The sequence below is a fragment of the Apodemus sylvaticus genome, chromosome 18, assembly GCF_947179515.1.
Source record: "Apodemus sylvaticus chromosome 18, mApoSyl1.1, whole genome shotgun sequence".
NCBI lineage: Eukaryota > Metazoa > Chordata > Mammalia > Rodentia > Muridae > Apodemus > Apodemus sylvaticus.
The window spans coordinates 22344902-22365811 of record NC_067489.1 but is presented as its reverse complement, the minus strand read 5'-3'; the positions used below and the strand labels follow the sequence as shown (position 1 = coordinate 22365811).

Below are 20910 nucleotides of genomic sequence, written 5' to 3'. Positions count from 1 at the left end.
GCCCTATTCCCTAAGAGGATCTTCCTGTGTCCCTTGCAGTATGGTGTGCTGGCAGGATATGCACAAGCTGGTGCCCTGAGGGTACCTATGGCAGCAGAGGTGGCCTGGCCTGAGCTGACACCATAGCAATTCCCATGCAGTTACTGACCAGCAGCTCTGAGGAGGGGCCAGGGGAAGCAGACCAACCTCTTGTGGGGTGTTAGTTATGTCGCAAAGTATGTGGCTACAAAAAGGAATGAAACACACCCATAGTTTCTTAGTCTTCAACATCTTTACAATCTCTAAATTAGTTTAATCCTCTCTGGCATTCAGATCCAATAGATGGTGAAAAGCACAAGGGTGCTTCATTCCACTGTTAGTATAGGAGGAGTTGACAAGTCAGAAGCTGTCTATTAACTGGGTGACTGCATAACCAATGTTCTCATTACTAAATTCTGTGCTGTAACAGCCAAGCACTCTACAGCAGCTTTTCCAGCTGTACAGCCCACTAGTGCTTGCCTCAGTGTTCCCGTAATAGCCGTAACAAAGAATTCTAAGTACCTTATGAAAACTTATGAAAACTTAAATGTTTGTGTGCTTTTGTTTCTTTCTAGCCAAAATCACCTTTAAAAAACTTGTTTCCCCTCTATCTAGAGATGAGTATTGTGGTGGACAAAGCTTTGGTATGTGTTTTTTCTTTTCTTTTATGTATTGGGTGTGGGACTGGAGAGTTGACTGCGAGTTGACTTGGCAATTAAGAGCACTTCCTCTCCCAGAGGACGCAGATTTGAGTTCCAGCACCTGTGTGATAACTCGCAACCCTTTGTAACTGTAGTCCCAGAGGATCCAGTGCCTTCTTCTGACTTCTTAGTGTACAAGGCATGTGTGTGATGATTAAGCATACATGCAGGCAAAACACTAAGATACAGTAAATTAATAATAATAATAAAATAATAATAATAATCTAAGAAACATTTTTAAAAAGTTTCAAAATGTTGATGCACTTTGGTGTCCTTTTTAAATATTTTGTGTGAGTGCATGATGACCCAGGTTAGAGGGAACTGGAACAGTCTTCTTACTTCCCATCATAGTTAGCACAATGTAACAATTTGCTAACTGAAAACCAAACAGTCGAGATCATCTTATTAAGAGGCAATTCTGGCAAGCCGGAAGAAGAGCAAGAGGGTGGGCTATGAAGTCCAGAGACTGTTCAGTCCTGCAATGTTTTGCTGGTAGCAGTGTGCTGCAGTAAAACACAGGTGTTTGCTGCTGCCCCTTCTTGTTTCCTGTTAGGAAGGTGTCTGTCTCTAGGTCCTTGACTCCTATCTTAGGGTTTTACTGCTGTGAACAGGCGCCATGACCAAGGCAACTCTTCTAAAGACAACATTGAATTGGGACTGGCTTACAGGTTCAGAGGGTCAGTCCATTATCATCAAGGTGGGAGGGAGCATGGCAGCATCCAGGCAGGTGTGGTGCAGGAGGAGCTGAGAGGTCTACATCTTCATCTGAAGGCTGCTAGCAGAAGACTGGTTTCCAGGCAGCGAGGATGAGGGTATTAAAGCCCATACCCACAGTGACACACCTACTCCAATAAGGCCACATCTACTCTGACAAGGCCATACCTCCAAATAGTGCCACTCCTTGGGCCAAGAATTTTCAACCATGGCAACTCGATAAACAAAATGTTATATGGCTTTTAGGATAAATGTATTTCCCAGGTTTTTGTCCGATGGTACATACTCGATTATCACCCTGTGGAATATCACAGAGACACAAATAAAACATTAGTAGTTCCTGTCTTAACATTGTAGAGCTTGATAGAAATCCAGAATTGAAGTTAGAGGTAAGAAGATTTGAGGGAGAACAGGTCACTAGTTGATTTAGACTCCTGGAAAAGGCCACAGGAGGTGTTTAAAATGATGGGGCCTACAAGATGTCATCTGGGTCAATCCATATTCAACACTCTGTATGTGCACATGCACGTGTGTGCATATGTGCATGTGTGTGTGTGTGTGTTTTGTGAATGTGTATGTATGTATACAGTGTGTTCTCACATTGGGAATTGTGTATCTTATTTGAAACACTGAATTCTATATCATCCTCAAACTTGAGATAGTAGATATAAGTACCCAAACCATCATACAAAAATAGTATTTTAACCACAAAATTATTTCTGTCTTTTAGTATGATTACTTTGGCTCTGACAGCATGATTGTAACAAATAAAATCATTGAAATTATCAGTCTTATAAATTCAGTAAGTATTTATCCTTTTATACCAGATTTTTTTTCATTTTGAAATGATCTTTTGTACTACCTTGATGTGACATTTCTGAATAATTAAATCATGCATATAAATAGAGTGTGGATTTGTGAAAAATTGAAAATATTTTCTGGAGTAGGGCATTATAAAATCAGAGATTAACTGTGTATATTGATTTCTTCTGTTTTTAGGTATTTGCCCAACTCAAGGTTACTATTGTGTTGTCCTCATTAGAGTTGTGGTCAGATACGAACAAGATTCCTACAGTTGGTGAAGCAGATGAGTTGTTGCATAGATTTTTAGGATGGAAGCAGTCCTATCTTACCCTAAGACCTCATGATGTTGCCTATCTATTCATGTAAGAATGCTTGATACTTTATGGAGAAAATCAACGACGTGTGCTATAGCTGTTAATCCGGGGAGCCATTACTCATTTCTGATCACACACATGCTCTATGCGTGCTTTCCAACTGTGGGGGTGGTGAAATGGTGTGAATGGCATTTGTTTCTAAGTGTGCAAATCTTTCATAGAACAACGGACTGAGATTTACAGAGCTCCAACCATTTTCAGACTCTTGGGAGCATGAACTGAGTCACAACAGAGTCAGATTGTTGTCAACCACCAAGACAGAGTCAGGATTCATCCAGTAAAATTTATATGTTTATTTTTAAAAGATTTATTTTATGTATGTGAGTACACTATAGCTGTCTTCAGACACACTGGAAGACTGCATCAGATCCCATTACAGATGGTTGTGAGCCACCATGTGGTGGTTGCTGGGAATTGAACTCAGGACCTCTGGAAGAGCAGTCAGGGCTCTTAACGAGTGAGCCATCTCTCCAGCCCCAGGTTTATATGTTGATAATACAGTTGGCCAGTGTGAAGTTGTTCATAAATATTTATATGAATAGACATTTTCTATTATTTTAAAATGTTTAAAGATGATATATGGCAGCTAAACATTTATAGTTGTTCATATAAGAATGACTAGCAATGTACAATGGATGTCTTCGTATGTAAGTATTTATCTCCAAATATATGCAACTCAACTAATTTTGATATAGTAGGGATACAATTCGATTTTTTGTCACATAAGATAGACCAGCACTGTGTCACAATTTCTCCTGTAGACAACATTTTATAACTTTCCTACAGGGCTTTAAGCAATTTAATCGATCCATTTGGAAGGACCGATATTTTCAGTGTGACGTATGTTTTTATTATGTAGAACATTTTATTCAATGAGTATGGATACATCTTTCCATTTTTCAAATAATTTTTCTACTCTCTTGGAAAATGTTCACAGGTTTTTTTATTTGTTTGTTTGTTTTGTGGAGTTCTTCCATAACTTTGGTATTTATTTCTAGGTCTGTTATTTTTGCCAGTATTAATATTTTCATGCTCTAATGTATGTTGTAGATATACGGAAATGCAGTTATTTTCTATAAGTACTGCCTTTGTTCTATCACTGTGAAGAGATACCATGATCAGGCAATTTTTATAAATGAAAACATTTAATTGGGGCTGTCTTACAGTTTCAGAGGTTCAGTCCATCACTGGGGGAAGCTTGGAAGAATGCAGGCAGACAGACATGGTGCTGGAGAAGCAACTGAGAGCTTTATCCTCACCTGCAGGCTGCATGAAGGGGGGGGGGCGGCAGGAGACTGGGCCTGTCTTGAGTTTTTGAAACCTCAAAGCCCATTCCCAATGACACACTTCCTCCAACAAGGCCACACCTCCTAAGCCTTATAATCTCTTCAAGTAGTTCCACTCCTTGATGGCTAGACATTCAGATATATGAGCCTAATGAGGGACCATTCTTATTCAAACCACCACAAATACTAAATTATTACTATTCTTTGTTATTGGGTTTTTTGAAAGATTTTTGAAATTATAAATATAATTGCCTAAATTCATTTTTTTTACATGCACAGACTTTACTTCTTTTTACAAGTTTTCACCTTAAAGATACAGGCATAGAGAATGACTTCTAGGTACCCCTCACCATACCCCTTCAGCTCCATTAACATTTTGCATTGGGTGGTACTTTTTACGAGTTATGAAACAATAATTCATTATTAACTGAACTGCATGATGTGTATTAATTAGTGCTTGTTCTGTGTTGTATAATCTAATTCTTAGTAATTAGTAAGTTAATAATAAGATGGCCTAGTTTTTTCACACTCATTTATTGACTTGTGTGTACATGTATGTGCGTGTACATGTACATGTGTGTAAGTGTATGGGAATGCCACAGAGTGCATGAGAAGGACAATGGCTAACTCTCAGACGTCACTTCTTTCCTTCTGTCATGCGGATTCCTGGGAACTCAGGTGTGAAGCAGGCGCCTTCATCCACTGAGCCGTCTCACGGCCCCAGTGTGTTCTAATTTTTTTTTTTTTTTGCATGTAAAATCATGTAATTTGAGTGCTACAAGTTTTATTTCTTTGACTGAATTACTGTGCCCTCAGACTGTAGTGAGCAAAAGTCAAGGCAATCTTATGTTGTTCTTGACCTGAAAGGAAAACCCTTGACTTTCTAAGATTAGGAATAATACTCACCATGGAGTCGGTGTAAAAGCCCCTTAGCCTCCCATATTAAAGTGTTAAGACTCGCGGCGACATGTTAGCTTCTGCTGAATGGCTTTTCTTTGGAGTCTGTCAATGGCTTTTGATTTGCAGACTACTGGTGCTGCCTTGGGTGGTCAGGGCGGGTTTGTTAATGTTCGCTTCTGGCTTTCCGTTTTCTGCACATAAGTCTTTCTAATGTTCATCTTTGCTTCTAAGATGATGGGGCTTTTCAACTGATGTCTACTTTTCTTGGAGGGGTTTCTTCTCGGCAGTATTCTTTTCGAGTTCATAAATTTCAGATTCTCTTCATAATCATAACTGGCTAGTTAAGATAAAATGTCATTGAGGATAATTTATCTGTTCCTCAGTGGTCATGTCTGGAATTTGGCTGTAAGTAGTGGGTTAATCACAGTCATGTTTCCTGGTAGGTCCTCATTATTGCCTTGCATATGGCCTTTAAGACATGTGCTTATGACAGATCTATGAACCGTCTACTTTTACTAAAGACTTCAGAGTCCCCTCCTCTAGCCATGCATCCCACACTCTATCGTGCGTTGTCCTCCTACAGGGAGGGAAGTGCTCTCATTCTGAATTCTCCCAGGGCAGCTGCTTTCCTTCTTTGCTCCGTCTTCATCCCCCCACCTGTGTTTAGCCTCCCACATGGCCAATCTTGCTAGCCAGATGGTTTATGGACCGCCCTACCACTGCATTCTGGGAGTTGGAGTTACAGGCCGCACTGCATTCTGGGAGTTGGAGTTACAGGCCGGCTGTCATGCTCCCTGACACTTAGGTGGAGAATGAATTTTGTCCTCTCTCTCTCTGAATTTGAGAGCGAGTGTCTATCTCTTCTCTCCTTTTCCTTTTTCTCAGACCTGTGGGTCATAGCAGCTGCTCCGTCTTCTCGGTTTAGTGTTCTGTGGTAACTTCTGAGTGCCAGGATGTTCTGGCCTCTGCTCTTCTCAGCTGCCCTGTCAACTCTTTTCTGGCATGGTCCTTCCATCTGTACGGTGCTCTTGCTTCTTAGCTTCATTTAGCTCCACTCAGGTTTTTGTTATTTATTTCCTCCTGCTAAGTCTGGGTTTTGTTGGTTTTTCTAGTTCATTGAAGTACAATGTTAAGTGATTGTTTGGAGATTTTTTTTTCTTTTCTTTTTTCTTTATTGAAAAGGGAAGTAAAAACACTTTATGATAAAGTTAAAGATTTACATGGAAAATATTTCAGATAAAATAGAAGAGATACATAGAAAAACATGTTAAAATTGACAATTTTCATGGAAAATTAAAGAGTAAAGTGGTTCACATAAAAACATTGCTAAATGGATTGAAATATGAAATAGAAACATTTTATGACAGAATTGAAGATTTACATAGAAAATATTTCTGATAAAATTGTAGAAAAATGTAGGAAAACATGTTAGAATTGAAAATTATCATGGAAAATTTTATATAGATATAATAATGGTAGGCACAGAAGTATTCCTAAGTTGATTGAAAGTGGAATTATAAACATTTTCTGATAAACTTGAAGATTCACATGGAAAATATTTCTCATAAAATTGAAGAAATACATAGAAAAACATGTTAAAATTAAAGATTATCATGGAAATTATACAGATAAAATGATTGGCATAAAGATAATTCTAAGTTGATTGAAGGTGGAATTATAAACATTTTCAGATAAAATTGAAGATTTACATGGAAAATATTTCTGGTAAAATTCAAGAAATATATAGACAAACATGTTAAAATTGACTATCTCATGGAAAATTTTACATATAAAATGGTAGATATAAGAACTCTTTCTAAATTAATTGAAGGTGGAATTAGAAACATTTGTGATAAAATCAAAGATTTACATTGAAAACATTTCTGATAAAATAGAGGAAATATATAGAAAGACATGTTAAAATTGAAGATTATCATGAAAAATAATGCAGATAAAATGGTAGACTAAAACATTGCTAAATTATAAGGGGAATTACAAACATTTTCTGATAAAATTGAATATTTACATGAGAAATATTTTTTTAAATATTTTTATTTTCTATATTCTTTGTTTACATTCCAAATGTCTTCTCATTGGGGAGTTGAGTCCATTGTTGTTAAGAGGTATTAAGGAATAGTGATTGTTTCTTCCTGTTATTTTTGATGTTATTTTTATTTTTGTGTGGGTATCTTCTTTTGGGTTTGTTGGAAGAAGATTACTTTCTTGCTTTTTCTAGGGTGTAGTTTCCCTCCTTGTGTTGGCATTTTCCATCAATTATCCTTTGTAGGGCTGGATTTGTGGACAGATATTGTATAAATTATCTATGATGACTGAGAGTTTTGCTGGGTATAGTAGCCTGGGCTGGCATTTTTGTTCTCTTAGGGTCTATATGAGGTCTGCCCAGGATCTAGCTTTCATCGTCTCTGGTGAGAAGTCTGGTGTAATTCTGACAGGCCTGCCTTATAAGTTACTTGACCTTTTCCCTTTACTGCCCTGTTTGAGTTCTTGCCCTGTCTTCCTTCAATGTTGTGGAAATGTGAGCCAAATAGACCCTTTCCTCCCCAACTTTCTTTTGGTCGTGGTACTTCATCACAGCAATAGTAATTCTAACGAAGTTACGGAAACCCCCAAAAGAACAGCAGCAAACATGAAGAAGAGCTCGCTCAGTAATGTTGCTCAGGAAGGATTCTTTGTATTTGATGACTGTTCGGAAGCAGGATGCAACTTAATTGTGGTGCACTTGCTTAGTATCCGTAAGGCTGGCAATCTTCAATACTACATTAACTGATGGGGCACCATGCACCTGTATTTCTAGTACTTGAGAGACAGAGACAGGTATCTCTTGATACTTGGCAGGGGTATTGGAAGTTCAGGATCATAGGATCATCCCTGGCTATAGAAAGAGTCCAAAGCCACATAAAACCCTGTCTCCAAGCAAACCAACTACCACGGCCTTGAAAACAGATCAAATAAATGGGATTACATGAAACTAAAGAGCCTCTGCACAGCACAGGAAACAATCAGCAGACTTAAAAGGCAGCCCTAAAGGCTTTGATTAAAGTCTCGTTAATTACACATCCAAAAAATATAGCCAATAAGCAAACCAGCAAAAATGCTTTGGTTCACACACTGGATGTGCAGACTTGTTTCCTTGGTCTCATCCTATCTGATGAGAGATTCTAGCCTACCTCAGGTTGGGCCAGTGCAGGAGCTTCTAGATTGGAGCCAGGCCTGAGAGTGTGGAGACTGGGTAGGGGTGGGATTGGTCCCTGTGTGGCCACCTGTGAGTTCTGTACCTGTGTGCTTTGTGGGGGTCTTTGCCATTGTCCTGCCACTTCTAGGGCAGGGCACCCTGAGCATCTCATGTGCAGCGAGTCTGGCACGATGAGTCTGTGCTTGTCTTAGGAAGTCTTTGGCTTCATTTCTGATGGTTAGGTCTTGGGGTACAGCATTATTGGTTGGGAGTTTATTTTCTTTGATTGTTCTCAACCTGCTTATAATATTTTCAATGAGAAGGTCGGCATTGCTGTGATAGATTCCTTTATATGTAAACTGACATTTTCTCCTGCCTTTCAAAACCTTCTCTCCATCTCTGTCTTTCTCTGTCTCTCTCTGTCTCTGTCTTTCTTGTCTCTGTCTCTCTCTCTCTGTCTCTCTCTCTGTCTCTCTCTATCTCTCTCTCTGTCTCTGTCTCTGTTTTTCTGTCTCTGTCTTTCTTGTCTCTCTCTGTCTCTCTGTTTCTCTCTGTCTCTCTCTGTCTCTCTCTGTCTCTCTCTCTGTCTCTCTCTCTCTCTCTCTCTGTCTCTCCTTGTGCTTTTTATAGCTTGACTTACCGTATATGCCTTAGGAGTGTACAATTTAAGAATCCTTTGAACTTCCTGGATCTGAGTGTATCTTTTGTGCACTCTTGGCAGGGGAGTCTAGGCTTATTAAATCATTACACAACATGAATTGAAGGGCTTGATGTGCCTAGGACCTGGGTTTGAGCCCCACAACCATAGGAAAAGCCAAATGAGGTGACACTTGTAATCTCAGTACCAAGGAGGCAGGGACAGTACTAAGAAGAACTTTCTGGTCAGCCTGCCTTGTCTAACCAGATAGCCCCAGGACCCAGTGAGAGACTTTGAACAAACCAAAAAAGATGGCCAGCTGCTGAGGGTTGACCTCTGGCCCCACACCCACCCACCCCACTTGTGTACGTTCTTGAAGTACTCCCTGAATCTTCCTGCCTGATCTAGATCTCAGGTCTAAGCAAGGAGTTTTTGTTATTTGTTCTGTTTTGTTTTTGTGCTGGGCTGCATACTTGACCTGCTGAACATTTCCCTTCCTGGTTCACAGCTGATCTTGACTGGGGAGGTGAGCAGATATTGCTTTGCTCTTAGCAGAACAGCTGCTGATCCCCTCGGTTTTCTGGCTTTTTATTTTGCTTTTGTTTTGTTGTTGTTGTTGTGCTTGTTTTTGGTGGATTCAAATTCTCTAAGTGCTTCCTCTTAGACGCCTTGATGTTGAGCCACACATGAACTTTTGTGAGAATGGAGAGTGGGGTCACTTAAGTCAAGCTCTCAGAGGACAGTGCTTTTATACCCTTCCTTCTCAAAACTGAGTTAAAAACAGGCAAGCCAAGAAACAAAAAGCTATTCCACCCTCCCCCCCCCCCAAGAGACCGTCACATTTTCTATGAGAAAGTGGCACATTGTAATTCATGCAGCAATTTTTGGTGTCTTGGGTGGCCTGCAAGGACAAAGGAGACACGGGTGATTCGTGTGTTTTGTAGCTTAAGAGATCACTTAGCCGGTTTAGCTGAGAATCTTCCAAATTTCAAACAATTGGAGCCATACCTATTTGACCTCGGAGGCTTTACTTACTTTGGAGTTGGATTTTTCTGAATCAGAGCCTTAGTTTTTCCAGATTGCCCACAGCGAGGCTGTTGACTAAGATTAATTACAAACATGTGTTTATGTATTTAGTTATAACGAGTATCCAAATTACGTGGGAGCAACGTATCCTGGGAAGATGTGTGCTTCCCACTACTCTGCAGGAATCACGATGGTACGTACTCACTCCATCCTTAAAAGGATGGCAAATCTAGTTACCGAGATAATGGAGGAGGCACAGTGGTTACAAAGTCTGTTGTCCAGGCCCGGATGTGAGAACCCAGGACTGAGAGGGCCACGGAGGACGTAGGGGGAAAATCAGGGCGGAGACACAGTCAAAGAAGGAGTTACTTTTTATGGGTCATTTAACTTTTAGAAAGCTTTGATAGTCTTGAAGATTAGGAAAGTGAAAGTGTAGGGATGTATGTAGAACGTATGTAAATATTTATATTAAGACAATCCCTTTGTAATTAAGAGAGATAGATATAAAAATAAAGCAATGGAAGAGAATAGAATTGAAAAATGGGAAATGAGCAGAGCTTGCCATGGCCCGGACGCTTCTCTCTCTGTGCCTTTCCCAAGAGGAAGTCCAGATTTTCAGCCATCCAAGGAATCATGTTCACCAAGTGTTTGATAAAATGTAAAAAAAAAAAAAGTTCCAATTTGGAAAAGTACTTTATCGCTCAAAGTTGTCTCCTCTTTTGGTAGTATCCCAAGGACATGACCTTGGAGGCCTTTTCCGTCATTCTCACCCAGATGCTGGGGCTGAGTCTGGGACTATCATACGACGATCCTGTGCAGTGCCAGTGCTCTACAGAGTCCATCTGCATCATGAATCCCAGGGCTATGTAAGTTCTTCCTTTGACAGTTATGGCTACATTGTGTTAAACGCAGTGTTTGCTTAGAGCACAGGTGAAGTATAAGGGGGGAGGGAGGGAGGGAGGGTCAGGGAGAGAGAGAGAGAGAGAGAGAGAGAGAGAGAGAGAGAGAGAGAAGGAGAGAGATTTCTTTGTTTTCCATTGGGGTCCGTGGGGTCATTTACCTGCAGACCCTTACCATCTGTAAAGAAGGAGAGTTGGATGTTTTTGTTTCCTACTTTTGTTCCTTTTTATTTTTCGCTTTTAAAAATAGTTTATTTTAAATGACTCTCTCTCTCTCTCTCTCTCTCTCTCTCTCTCTCTCTCTCTCTCTCTCTCTCTCTCTCATGTGCTCGCACACGTACCCATGGAGGCTGGAGGCGAATCACGCACAGCTGTAAAATTTCTGATATGGGCTCTGGGGCCCTAACTCACGCTCTCTTCACTACCGAGCCATCCCTCTAGTCCCCTCTTTTTTTTCTTTTCTTTTTTTTCTTTTCTTTTTTTTCTTTTTCTTTTTCCTTTTGAGGCAGTCTCTCACTATGTAGCACTTGCTGGCCTAGAACTCACTATGTAGACCAGGCTAGTCCTAACTCACAGAGATCTGCCTGCTTCTGCCACTGGAATGCAGTGATTAAAGTCGTGTGCACCATATCCGGTTATCTCTTCTTGTTGCTCTAGCTAAGACTTCAAACATTATATTGAGTAAAAGCAGAAAAAGTGGGAACACTTGTTCCGGATCAATCAACAACACTTGTTGTTGGCAAGAAAAGGTTTTTTTCTGATTTAGAAGTATGTTGGGCATAGGTTTGTCTTATATAGTCTTTATTATGTTGAGGTGTGTTCCAACTGTTCTTAATTTCTTCAAGATGTTTATCATAAAGATGTTCTGCATTTATTGAAGTGATCGTGTGATTTCTGCCCACAATTCTAATTTTACAGTACTATATATTTATTGACATGCTTATGTTGAATCAATCTTGCATCCCTGGGATTAAGCCAACTTAATTGTGACCCATTATCTTATGACTTGAATTCTGTTTTCAAGTATTTTGCTGGGAAGTTTTGTGTCTCTGTTTATCAGAGGAATTGCTCTGCCTGCTGTATCGTTATCTGGTTTTGGTCTGGGGATGAGGGTGGTTTTATAGAAAGAGTGTGGAAATGCTCCTTCTCTATTTTGTGGGACTGTTTGAAGTCTTGTATTAGAGAATTTAGCAGGAAGTATATTTGGTTCTGGGATTTTTGTTTATGGAAAGACTTGATTACTTTCATTGTCTGTTACAGATTTATATAAATTGTTAAATCTTTTGGTTTTAATTTTGGTAGATCATATGCATTTAGAAATTTATCTATTTCTTATTTTATATAATGATCTGGTTTTATTGGAATCTGTCTCCGTAATTATCTTTCAGTCTCTAACTTTATTAACTTGATTTTTCTCTTTTATTTTGTCAGTTTGGATAAAAGCTTGCCAATCTTGTTAATATTTCCGAAGAACCGGTTGTCTGTTTCATTACTTTCTTTTATTTTTATTTTAATTTAGTGTTATTTTAGTTTCTGTTTGTTTCAATTCTTCTCTGATCTTTGTTACTTCTTGCTGTCAAGTGCATTTGAGTTTGGATTCTTATTTTTCTAGAACATTGAGGCACAATATTAGGTTATTCAAGAGCTCTTATTATTATTATTGTTTTTACTGTAAGCACGTAAAACACAGTCTTTTCAGGATGGATTCCAGGGCTCCCATGGGTTCTGTTCTCTTTTTCATTTGATTCTCACTTAAATTTTAAGTAACCAAATGTATTGTGGTAAATAAAATCACATGACCTCCCCAAGAATGGTTACGAGCAATGAGCACTTATTTGGAGTATTTGCTATCACCAATCAATATCACAGCGCTAATGTATACTATGGAGTTAAGCTTTGAGAGGCACACTGCTAACGACAGTATGTGAATTCCTTTTTAGGCAGTATGCAGGTGTGAAGTCATTTAGCAACTGCAGTTTGAATGACTTTGAACATTTTAAATCGAACGAGGGTGCCAAATGTCTGCAGAATAAGCCACAGATGCAAAGGCACCCAGTACCAGTCTGCGGAAATGGCAAAGTGGAGGGCGACGAAATTTGTGACTGTGGCTCTGTGCAAGTAAGTGTGCCATCTCAGGAAGCTTGTAAGAGTCATCATCATCATCTTCATCATCATCTTCTCTCTTCTTCCTCCTCCTCATCCTCTTCCTCGTCCTCCTCGTCCTCCTCTTTGTTCTTCTCGTCCTCCTCTTTGTCCTCCTCGTCTTCCTCCTCGTCCTCCTTGTCCTCCTTGTCCTCCTCCTCCTCGTCCTCGTTCTCCCCGTCCTCCTCCTCTTCCTCGTCCTCCTCCTCCCCGTCCTCCTCCTCCTCCTCCCTGTCCTCGTCCTCCTCCTCCCCGTCCTCGTCCTCCTCCTCCTCGTCCTCCTCCTCCCCGTCCTCGTCCTCCTCCTCCTTGTCCTCCTCCTCCTCGTCTTCCTCGTCCTCCTCCTGCTCCTCGTCCTCCTCCTCCTCCTCGTCGTCGTCCTCCTCGTCCTCCTCCTCCTCCTCCTCCCTGTCCTCATCCTCCTCCTCGTCCTCCTCCTCCTCGTCCTCCTCCTCCCCTTCCTCCTCCTCCTCCTCTGCGTCCTCCTCCTCGTCCTCCTCCTCCTCCTCGTCCTCATCCTTGTCCTCATCCTCCTTCTCCTCCTCCCCGTCCTCGTCCTCCTCCTCCCCGTCCTCCTCCTCCTCCTCCTCCCCGTCCTCGTCCTCCTCCTCCTCCTCCTCCTTGTCCTCCTCCTCCTCGTCCTCATTCTCCCCGTCCTCCTCCTCTTCCTCGTCCTCCTCCTTCCCGTCCTCCTCCTCCTCCTCCCTGTCCTCGTCCTCCTCCTCCCCGTCCTCGTCCTCCTCCTCCTCGTCCTCCTCCTCCCCGTCCTCGTCCTCCTCCTCCTCGTCCTCCTCCTCCTCGTCTTCCTCGTCCTCCTCCTGCTCCTCGTCCTCCTCCTCCTCCTCGTCGTCCTCCTCCTCGTCCTCCTCGTCCTCCTCCCTGTCCTCATCCTCCTCCTCGTCCTCCTCCTCCTCCCCTTCCTCCTCCTCCTCCTCTGCGTCCTCCTCCTCGTCCTCCTCCTCCTCCTCGTCCTCATCCTCGTCCTCATCCTCCTTCTCCTCCTCCCCGTCCTCGTCCTCCTCCTCCTCCCCGTCCTCCTCCTCCTCCTCCCCGTCCTCGTCCTCCTCCTCCTCCTCCTCGTCCTCCTCCTCCTCGTCTTCCTCGTCCTCGTCCTCGTCCTCCTCCTCCTCGTCCTCCTCCTCCTCCCCTTCCTCCTCCTCCTCCTCCTCGTCCTCCTCCTCCTCCTCCCCTTCCTCCTCCTCCTCCTCTGCGTCCTCCTCCTCGTCCTCATCCTCGTCCTCCTCCTCCTCCCCATCCTCCTCCTCGTCCTCCTCCTCGTCCTCCTCCTCCTCCCCGTCCTCCTCCTCGTCCTCCTCCTCGTCCTCCTCCTCCTCCCCGTCCTCCTCCTCGTCCTCCTCCTCTGCGTCCTCCTCCTCCTCTGCGTCCTCCTCCGCGTCCTCCTCCTCGTACTCCTCCTCGTCTTCTTCTTTCTTTTCTTCTTCTTCTTCTTCTTCTTCTTCTTCTTCTTCTTCTTCTTCTTCTTCTTCTTCTTCTTCTTCTTCTTCTTCTTCTTCTCTTCTTTTTCTTCTTCTCTCCTCCTCCTTCTTCTTTCTTCTTCTTTCTTCTTCTTCTTTCTTCTTCTTCTTCCCCGTCTCTCCATCTCTGTCTTCCTCCTCCTTCAGAAATGCTTTTCTAAATGACACTGCTATGAACGATGCAAGCTCTAAGAGCACTGGTGTGCATGATGCTCCCCACTGGGTTCCCTAAAATATTGTTTAGGTTTTACCACCTGAGGGTTTGAGCAACTTCAGAGTGTGCTACCAACTAGATGGATTGGTGCAAAGGACTGAGGGTATAACTTAAGTGAAACGCGGATGCCTCTAAGTCTTTAAACTTTGCCAATTTCCTAACTGTAGCTTGAGTTCAATCTGTCACCAGCCCAGTACCTACTTTTTAGGAGGTAGCTTTCTCATGGCAGCATGGTGAGGGTGAGGGGACCTGTCCTACACTGTAATTTTGACCATTTGTCTCTGAATGCTAACAGTCCAGAGTCCAGGGCTTCTCTGCAGTGCAGCTTCTGCAGTGACAGCGCTGAAGTCCTTACTCACCATACAGACAGAGCAGGGCTTTTCATAGACATAGGCATGAAGTGCTGGTTTGCAAATCCCATAACAAAGATTGCTACTGTTTTGCAGAACAAGTAAGTCCTCCTCCTTCACTCTTATTGATCTCTTCTTAAATCAATTTTAAAATCACACAATGAAAGGGACCAATCACAGAAAGGATCATGAGCTTAGCAAGCATCAAATATAAACTCTGACGATACTGCTTGTGCTTTCTCCTGCCTTTCTTGGGTTTTCCTGCATGAGTTAGTCTCCAGTCAGCCTGAGATAAGGGTGCCCGTCAGACCAGTTCACCTCAGCTGGTTGGTGTAGTATCTGCTTCTTTTAGGTCTCCCTCCCTCCCTCCCTCCTTCCCTCCCTCCCTCCCCCCTCCTTTCTTCCCTCTCTTCCCTCCTTTCCCTCCTTTCCTTCCTCCCTCCCTCCCTTCCCTCCCTTCCCTCCTTTCCTTCCTCCCTCCCTCCCTTCCCTCCCTCCCTCCCTCCCTCCCTTCCTCCCTCCCTCCCTTCCCTCCTTTCCTTCCTCCCTCCCTCCCTTCCCTCCTTTCCTTCCTCCCTCCCTCCCTTCCCTCCATCCCTCCCTCCCTCCTTCCCTTTCTCCCTCCCTCCCTTCCCTCCTTTCCTCCCTCCCTCCCTTCCTCCCTTCCTCCCTTCCTCCCTCCCTCCCTCCCTTCCTCCCTCCTTTCCCTCCTTTCCCTCCTTTCCTTCCTCCCTCCCTCCTTTCCCTCCCTCCTTTCCTTCCTCCTTTCCTTCCTCCCTCCCTCCCTCCCTCCCTCCCTCCCTCCTTTCCTCCCTCCCTCCCTCCCTCCCTCCCTCCCTCCCTCCCTCCTTTCCTCCCTCCCTTCCTCCCTCTATTCTCCCCCCTCTTTTTTTCTGTGTGGCATTCCTGATATTTTTCCACTGTAGCACACCATGGTGGATTTCACCTTTATTTTGTATAGGAACCCCACAGCATACTTTCTCTCATCTACAAAACAAATGACCAACACAGGAGCGTGCCCCTGCCCTCTCCTCTCTGTGACACAGGAGCATGCCCCTGCCCTCCCTGTGACACAGGAGCGTGCCCCTGCCTCTCTGTGACACAGGAGCGTGCCCCTGTCCTCCCTGTGACACAGGAGCGTGCCCCTGCCTCTCTGTGACACAGGAGCGTGCCCCTGCCCTCCCTGGGACACAGGAGCGTGCCCCTGCCCTCCCTGGGACACAGGAGCGTGCCCCTGCCCTCCCTGGGACACAGGAGCGTGCCCCTGCCCTCCCTGTGACACAGGAGCGTGCCCCTGCCCTCCCTGTGACACAGGAGCGTGCCCCTGCCCTCTCTGTGACACAGGAGCGTGCCCCTGCCCTCTCTGACACAGGAGCGTGCCCCTGCCCTCTCTGTGACACAGGAGCGTGTCCCTGCCCTCTCTGTTTTGCACACTGCTCCCACTGCTCTGAGTTCCATGATGTTTGGTGTTATAACTTGTTAGTATATTTAGTACTCAGGTAGGGTGGTGTCTTCCTGCTTCATTCCTTTTGTTGAGGATTTATGATCTTCTGGGATGCTACAGATAATTTAGAACCCCCACCCATTTCTCTAAAGAATGTCATTGTTAATTTCGTAGGGATGCTGTTGATTTCCATCAGTTTGGTCAGTGTGAGCATTTTACCTGTGTCAGTTCTTCCAGTATTTGAAAGTGAGATGCCTTCCCAACCTCACCTTTTGGTGCCTTACTCACGTCCTTGATTAGGTTTATTCCTATATATTTCTTTGTAGGGGTGTGTGTGTGTGGGATTGCTTTTGTGAGTTCTTCTACAGGTATCTGTTAGTTACACATGAACAAGGCAGTGAATGGAGTTGTATCATTTGCAGAAAATGGAGATTATCATATTAGGCGAATTAAGCTAGTCTCAGAAAGACAAATATTTTCTTTCTATGCATTTTCATTCCTGTGTGGTTCTTAGATTCTATGTAAGTGTGTAACCATGTATGTATATATTACATGAAAGAAAAAGTTAATCTGGGAGTTAAAGGAGACTAATAGGGGAGAAGGAGAGTGAAGAAAGGGGGAGGGGAAGAAGGTTGTGGGGAGGGAATATGCCCACTGTACAATATGTATTTCTGTGAGAACGTCCTTGCGAGGCATAGCAATCTATATAGTGACTATATAATGCCAGAAAGTTAAACATATGAAAAATGTACTGAATTTTGTGTTTGCACTCTATATTTACTTTTTCGTTGATTTTTTTTAAATGGGACATTTTATTTATTTACATTTCAAATGTTTTTTTTTTATTATGGAGTGATGTTGAACCTTGGGGGTATTTTGATTATGATCCCATTGAATATAGTTGCTTTTGGAAGAAGATCATGCTCATAATATTAAGTATATAGATAAATGAACATAGGAGAATCGTTGTGTTTTCTGTCTTCCTAAATACCTTTCTTCAGAGATTTCAAAGTTTTCATTTTAGAGGCATTTTGATTGCTTGGCTTATTCAAAAGTCTTTTTACAGTCTTTGAGGTGATTTTAAATGGGGTGTGTCTGTGACCTCTTTCTGAGGAGGTTTGCTGTTGGTGTATAGAAAGGCTACTGAGTTTTTAAGTTGATATTGAATCCTTCCACTTTGCTGAAATTGTTGATTGATTCTAGAAGCCCCTGGTAGAGTTTTGATCTCCTATCATATTGTTTGCCAACACGGGTGTTCTAACTTCTTCTCTTCCTATCTGTGTATCTGTGTGAATTCTTGTGTGGACATACTGCTTCAAGACTATACTGAAAGGGAGCAGGGATAGTGAACAGCCTTGTCTTATTCCTGACTTCAATGGGACTGCTTCAAATCTTTCTCCATTTAGGATGATGGTGGCTATGGGCTTGTCATATGGAATCTTTATGTTGAGGGAGGGTCCCCCCAGTCCTACACTCTCTAAGACTTCTATCATGAAAACAGGTTGGATTTACTTTTATCAAAGTCTGTTTCTCCATTTACTGAGCCCATTTATATGATTGATTATACCTATTGACTTAACTTACATATGTTGAACCATCCCTGAATTTCTGATCATAGTGGATGACCTTGGTAAGTGTCTGTTCCAGGCTGCCTAGTATTTTTGCATCTATGTTCACCAGGGATATTGATCTGTCTTTTGATTTATTTTGTTTTCATTTTGTGTGTGCGTCTTTACCTGCCCTAATATTAAACTAATACTGTAATTAGCTTGGAGGAGATCCTTATGTTTCTCTCTATATATTTTAAAATAATTTAAGAAGTATTGATTGCAGATCTTCGGAAATCTGGTTGGATTCTGCTGTGACTTCATCTGTAGCTCAGATTTTTTTTTTTTTGTAAACTTGGGAGGCCTTTTTATAAGTGTTTTAATTTTTTGATTCATTATGATCTCTTGAGATAACTTTGGTGGTTTGGATGAATATGGAAATTAATTCACTAATTTTAGGATTTCCAGCTTCGGAGTACAGCTTTTAAAGTATTTCTTACAGCATTCTGAATTTCTTTGTAGTGTTTCCCTGTTCACTTCTGATAATGCTAATTTGGATCCTCCTTTCTTTCTTTTAGTTGGGCCAAGCAGCTGTTAATTTTGTTTATCAAGAAGGTGGATCCCAGAGTTATCTATCCTTTGTGTTATTTTGTTTGTTTTTGCTCCATTAACTTCTGCTCTGACATTTATTATTTCTTCTCGTCTTCTGGCTTTGTGTGTGTTTGTTTTGCTTTCTCCTCAAAGTTTAAATTGCATCATTAAGCCATCTAGTTGTGCTCTTTCTGGTTAATTTTTTGACACAAAGTTTCATTGTGTTCTATCCTCTTCACATCTCAGCTCCTCTCCACTCTCTCTCTACTCACTCAATTTTGTGTTCTTTCACAATACAACAAGGGAAAACCAAATCAAACAAATAAGACAAAAAGAACTGAAAGAAAATGAAAAAAAAAACATGTCTGATGAACTTGTGCAGGTCTTGCGCATGCTGACACAGTCTCTCAGAGTCCATATGTATATCAGCTTTGCTGTGTCTGTTTTGGTGGAGTCATCTACCACCTCAGAGTCTTACGGTCTTTCTGTCTTCTTTTCTGTAAAGCTCCCCGAGTCTTGAGAAGCAGGTTTGATATAAAAATCCCTTTTAGGGATGGATACACCAAAGTCTCTTCTTCTCTGCACATTGTTGTGGGTCTGTTAATCGCCAGCCACCAATGAGTGCTGAGTGACACACTGATCTATGGGTGTAAAAATGTCATGAGAAGTCACTTTATTGCTAAGCATCTTAAGCAGGATTATCACAGTAGATGTTCCCCTGGGGTCCATGACCTGCTTCATCTCAGTTGTCTCGTCTCCATTTCATAGATGTTGTTTTTTTTCCTTTCCCTTTTTTTTTTTTATACTTACCTGAAAGGCAGAGTTTCCCTGATTTCTTTCTTAGTATGTTTGCCATTCGTATATAAGAAGGCTACTGATTCTTTGAGTGTTAATTATTTTTATTTTCTTTGTGATTGAAAATAAAGTTATTTCTATACAACATATTCTGTTCATGTTTCCTCTCTCTCTCATCTCCTATATCCTCCTTTCCCTTCCAAATCCATGCCTTCTTCCTCTCCATGCTAAGAAAATGGGCAAACAATGTAGACAAGGTTAAAACAAAATAAATGAACAAATAAAAAGAAACTAAAAAGATCATGAGACACACAAAGAGACACGTAGACAGACACAGAGACACACAGACAGACACAGACAGACAGACAGACAGACAGACACACACACACACACACACCAAGCTCAGAAACTGTAATACATGAGCAAAAAGGTTTTAAAGAAAAGGCCCAGAGAAAGCAATATGAGGCAAAGACATCTCCAGAGAAGCCCTGAGCTCACTTTCTTCTCACCATTTACTTCCAAGCGTGGGTCCTGCCCTTTATTGTGGCTTGTGTACACAGCGAAGACTCCTTTGAGAGACTAATTTTTCCTTTGCAAGTTGCTGTTAATTGCCAATAGCTTCTTGGTTAGGGATGGGAGCTTGTGGACTTCCCCTTTCAGTTCAGAAACCCTGCTTGTTTTGAGTCTGTGCAGGCCCTGTGCATGCTGTCATAGTCCTTTGTGAGTTCAGGCATGTGTCAGTCTTGTGGAGTTGGAAGACATGTTTTTGTTTTGTTTTGTTTTGTTTTGTTTTGTTTTGTTTTGTTTTGTATTATCACCTCTGGCTCTTACAGTCTTTCTACCCACTCTTTGCCCTCTTTGGCATTTCTCCCTGAGAACTGAGGAGAGGGATTTGATGGACACATCACATTTAGGACTGAGCATTCTACGGTCTCATACTCTCTGCACCTTGTCCGACTGTGGGTCTCTGTGTTTGTTCTCATCTACTTTAGGTGAAAACTTAGGAGTTATTTAATTGCTGTGTTTCTCTGGAAGTCTATGGTTTGTCCCTAGATCCGTGGCCTATTTAGTCTCAAATTCTTGGCTACATGATCAGCATCAGGCCTGGGTTCCATCTCATGGAGTGGGATTTAAATCCAATCAACGGGTGGTTACTCCCGCAACATCTGTGCCACTGTTGTACCGGTGAGCAGCGACCATGCAGGCTGGTCACCACCATTGATCAAAGGGTTTTGTAGCAGGGTGAGTGTTCACCGGTCTCCTCTGGTTAGTGTGCAGAGTACCTTTCAGTACCATAAACACCAGTCAGTAGGGATGAAGGCTCTAGGTAGGCTCCAGCTCAACCTCTCTATGTTCAATGAGATATATAAGTATTCTCCTCAGCAATATGGCCTTGCCAGCAAGTCTGTGGAGAATAGTCAATAGCCATGGCAACAACTGGAGTTTGTTGGGGGGCTTTCCTGAGGCTCCTTGGACCAATAATTTGATAAGATGTAACCCATTCCTGGGACTGGAGGTTTTATTTGGTAGGAAGAGATGTATAGTTGGAGCATTGTCTCCTCCATTATTTGGTGATTCCATTTAAATTTATTAAATAAAAGTATATATTTTAAGAAGCTTCTATTGTAGTAGGCTCCCATATGACCTGATAAATGGCCCCTAGTGTTAGCTGGCCCTCCCCATATTACCTCCCTTACCTCGCTCTTGCAGTTCCCTCTCCAATAAATCCTTCTGTTCCATTCTCCCTGTTTCTCTGTAACTGTATATTCTATTTCTCTTTAATTGGGAGATCCTTCTCTC

At 42.3% G+C, this 20910-nt stretch overlaps 1 protein-coding gene across 1 annotated transcript in view; it reads left to right on the top strand.

Annotated features, from left to right (window-relative positions):
* The window catches only part of Adam32 (ADAM metallopeptidase domain 32), a 118132-nt gene that overhangs the window by 38808 nt on the left and 58414 nt on the right, over positions 1-20910 (top strand). Inside the window, exons 7-12 of the mRNA XM_052162875.1 lie at positions 594-662; positions 2164-2235; positions 2433-2599; positions 9765-9846; positions 10380-10519; positions 12493-12670. Coding sequence (XP_052018835.1) covers positions 594-662; positions 2164-2235; positions 2433-2599; positions 9765-9846; positions 10380-10519; positions 12493-12670 — 708 coding nt within the window. The remainder of the gene's footprint in view (positions 1-593; positions 663-2163; positions 2236-2432; positions 2600-9764; positions 9847-10379; positions 10520-12492; positions 12671-20910) is intronic.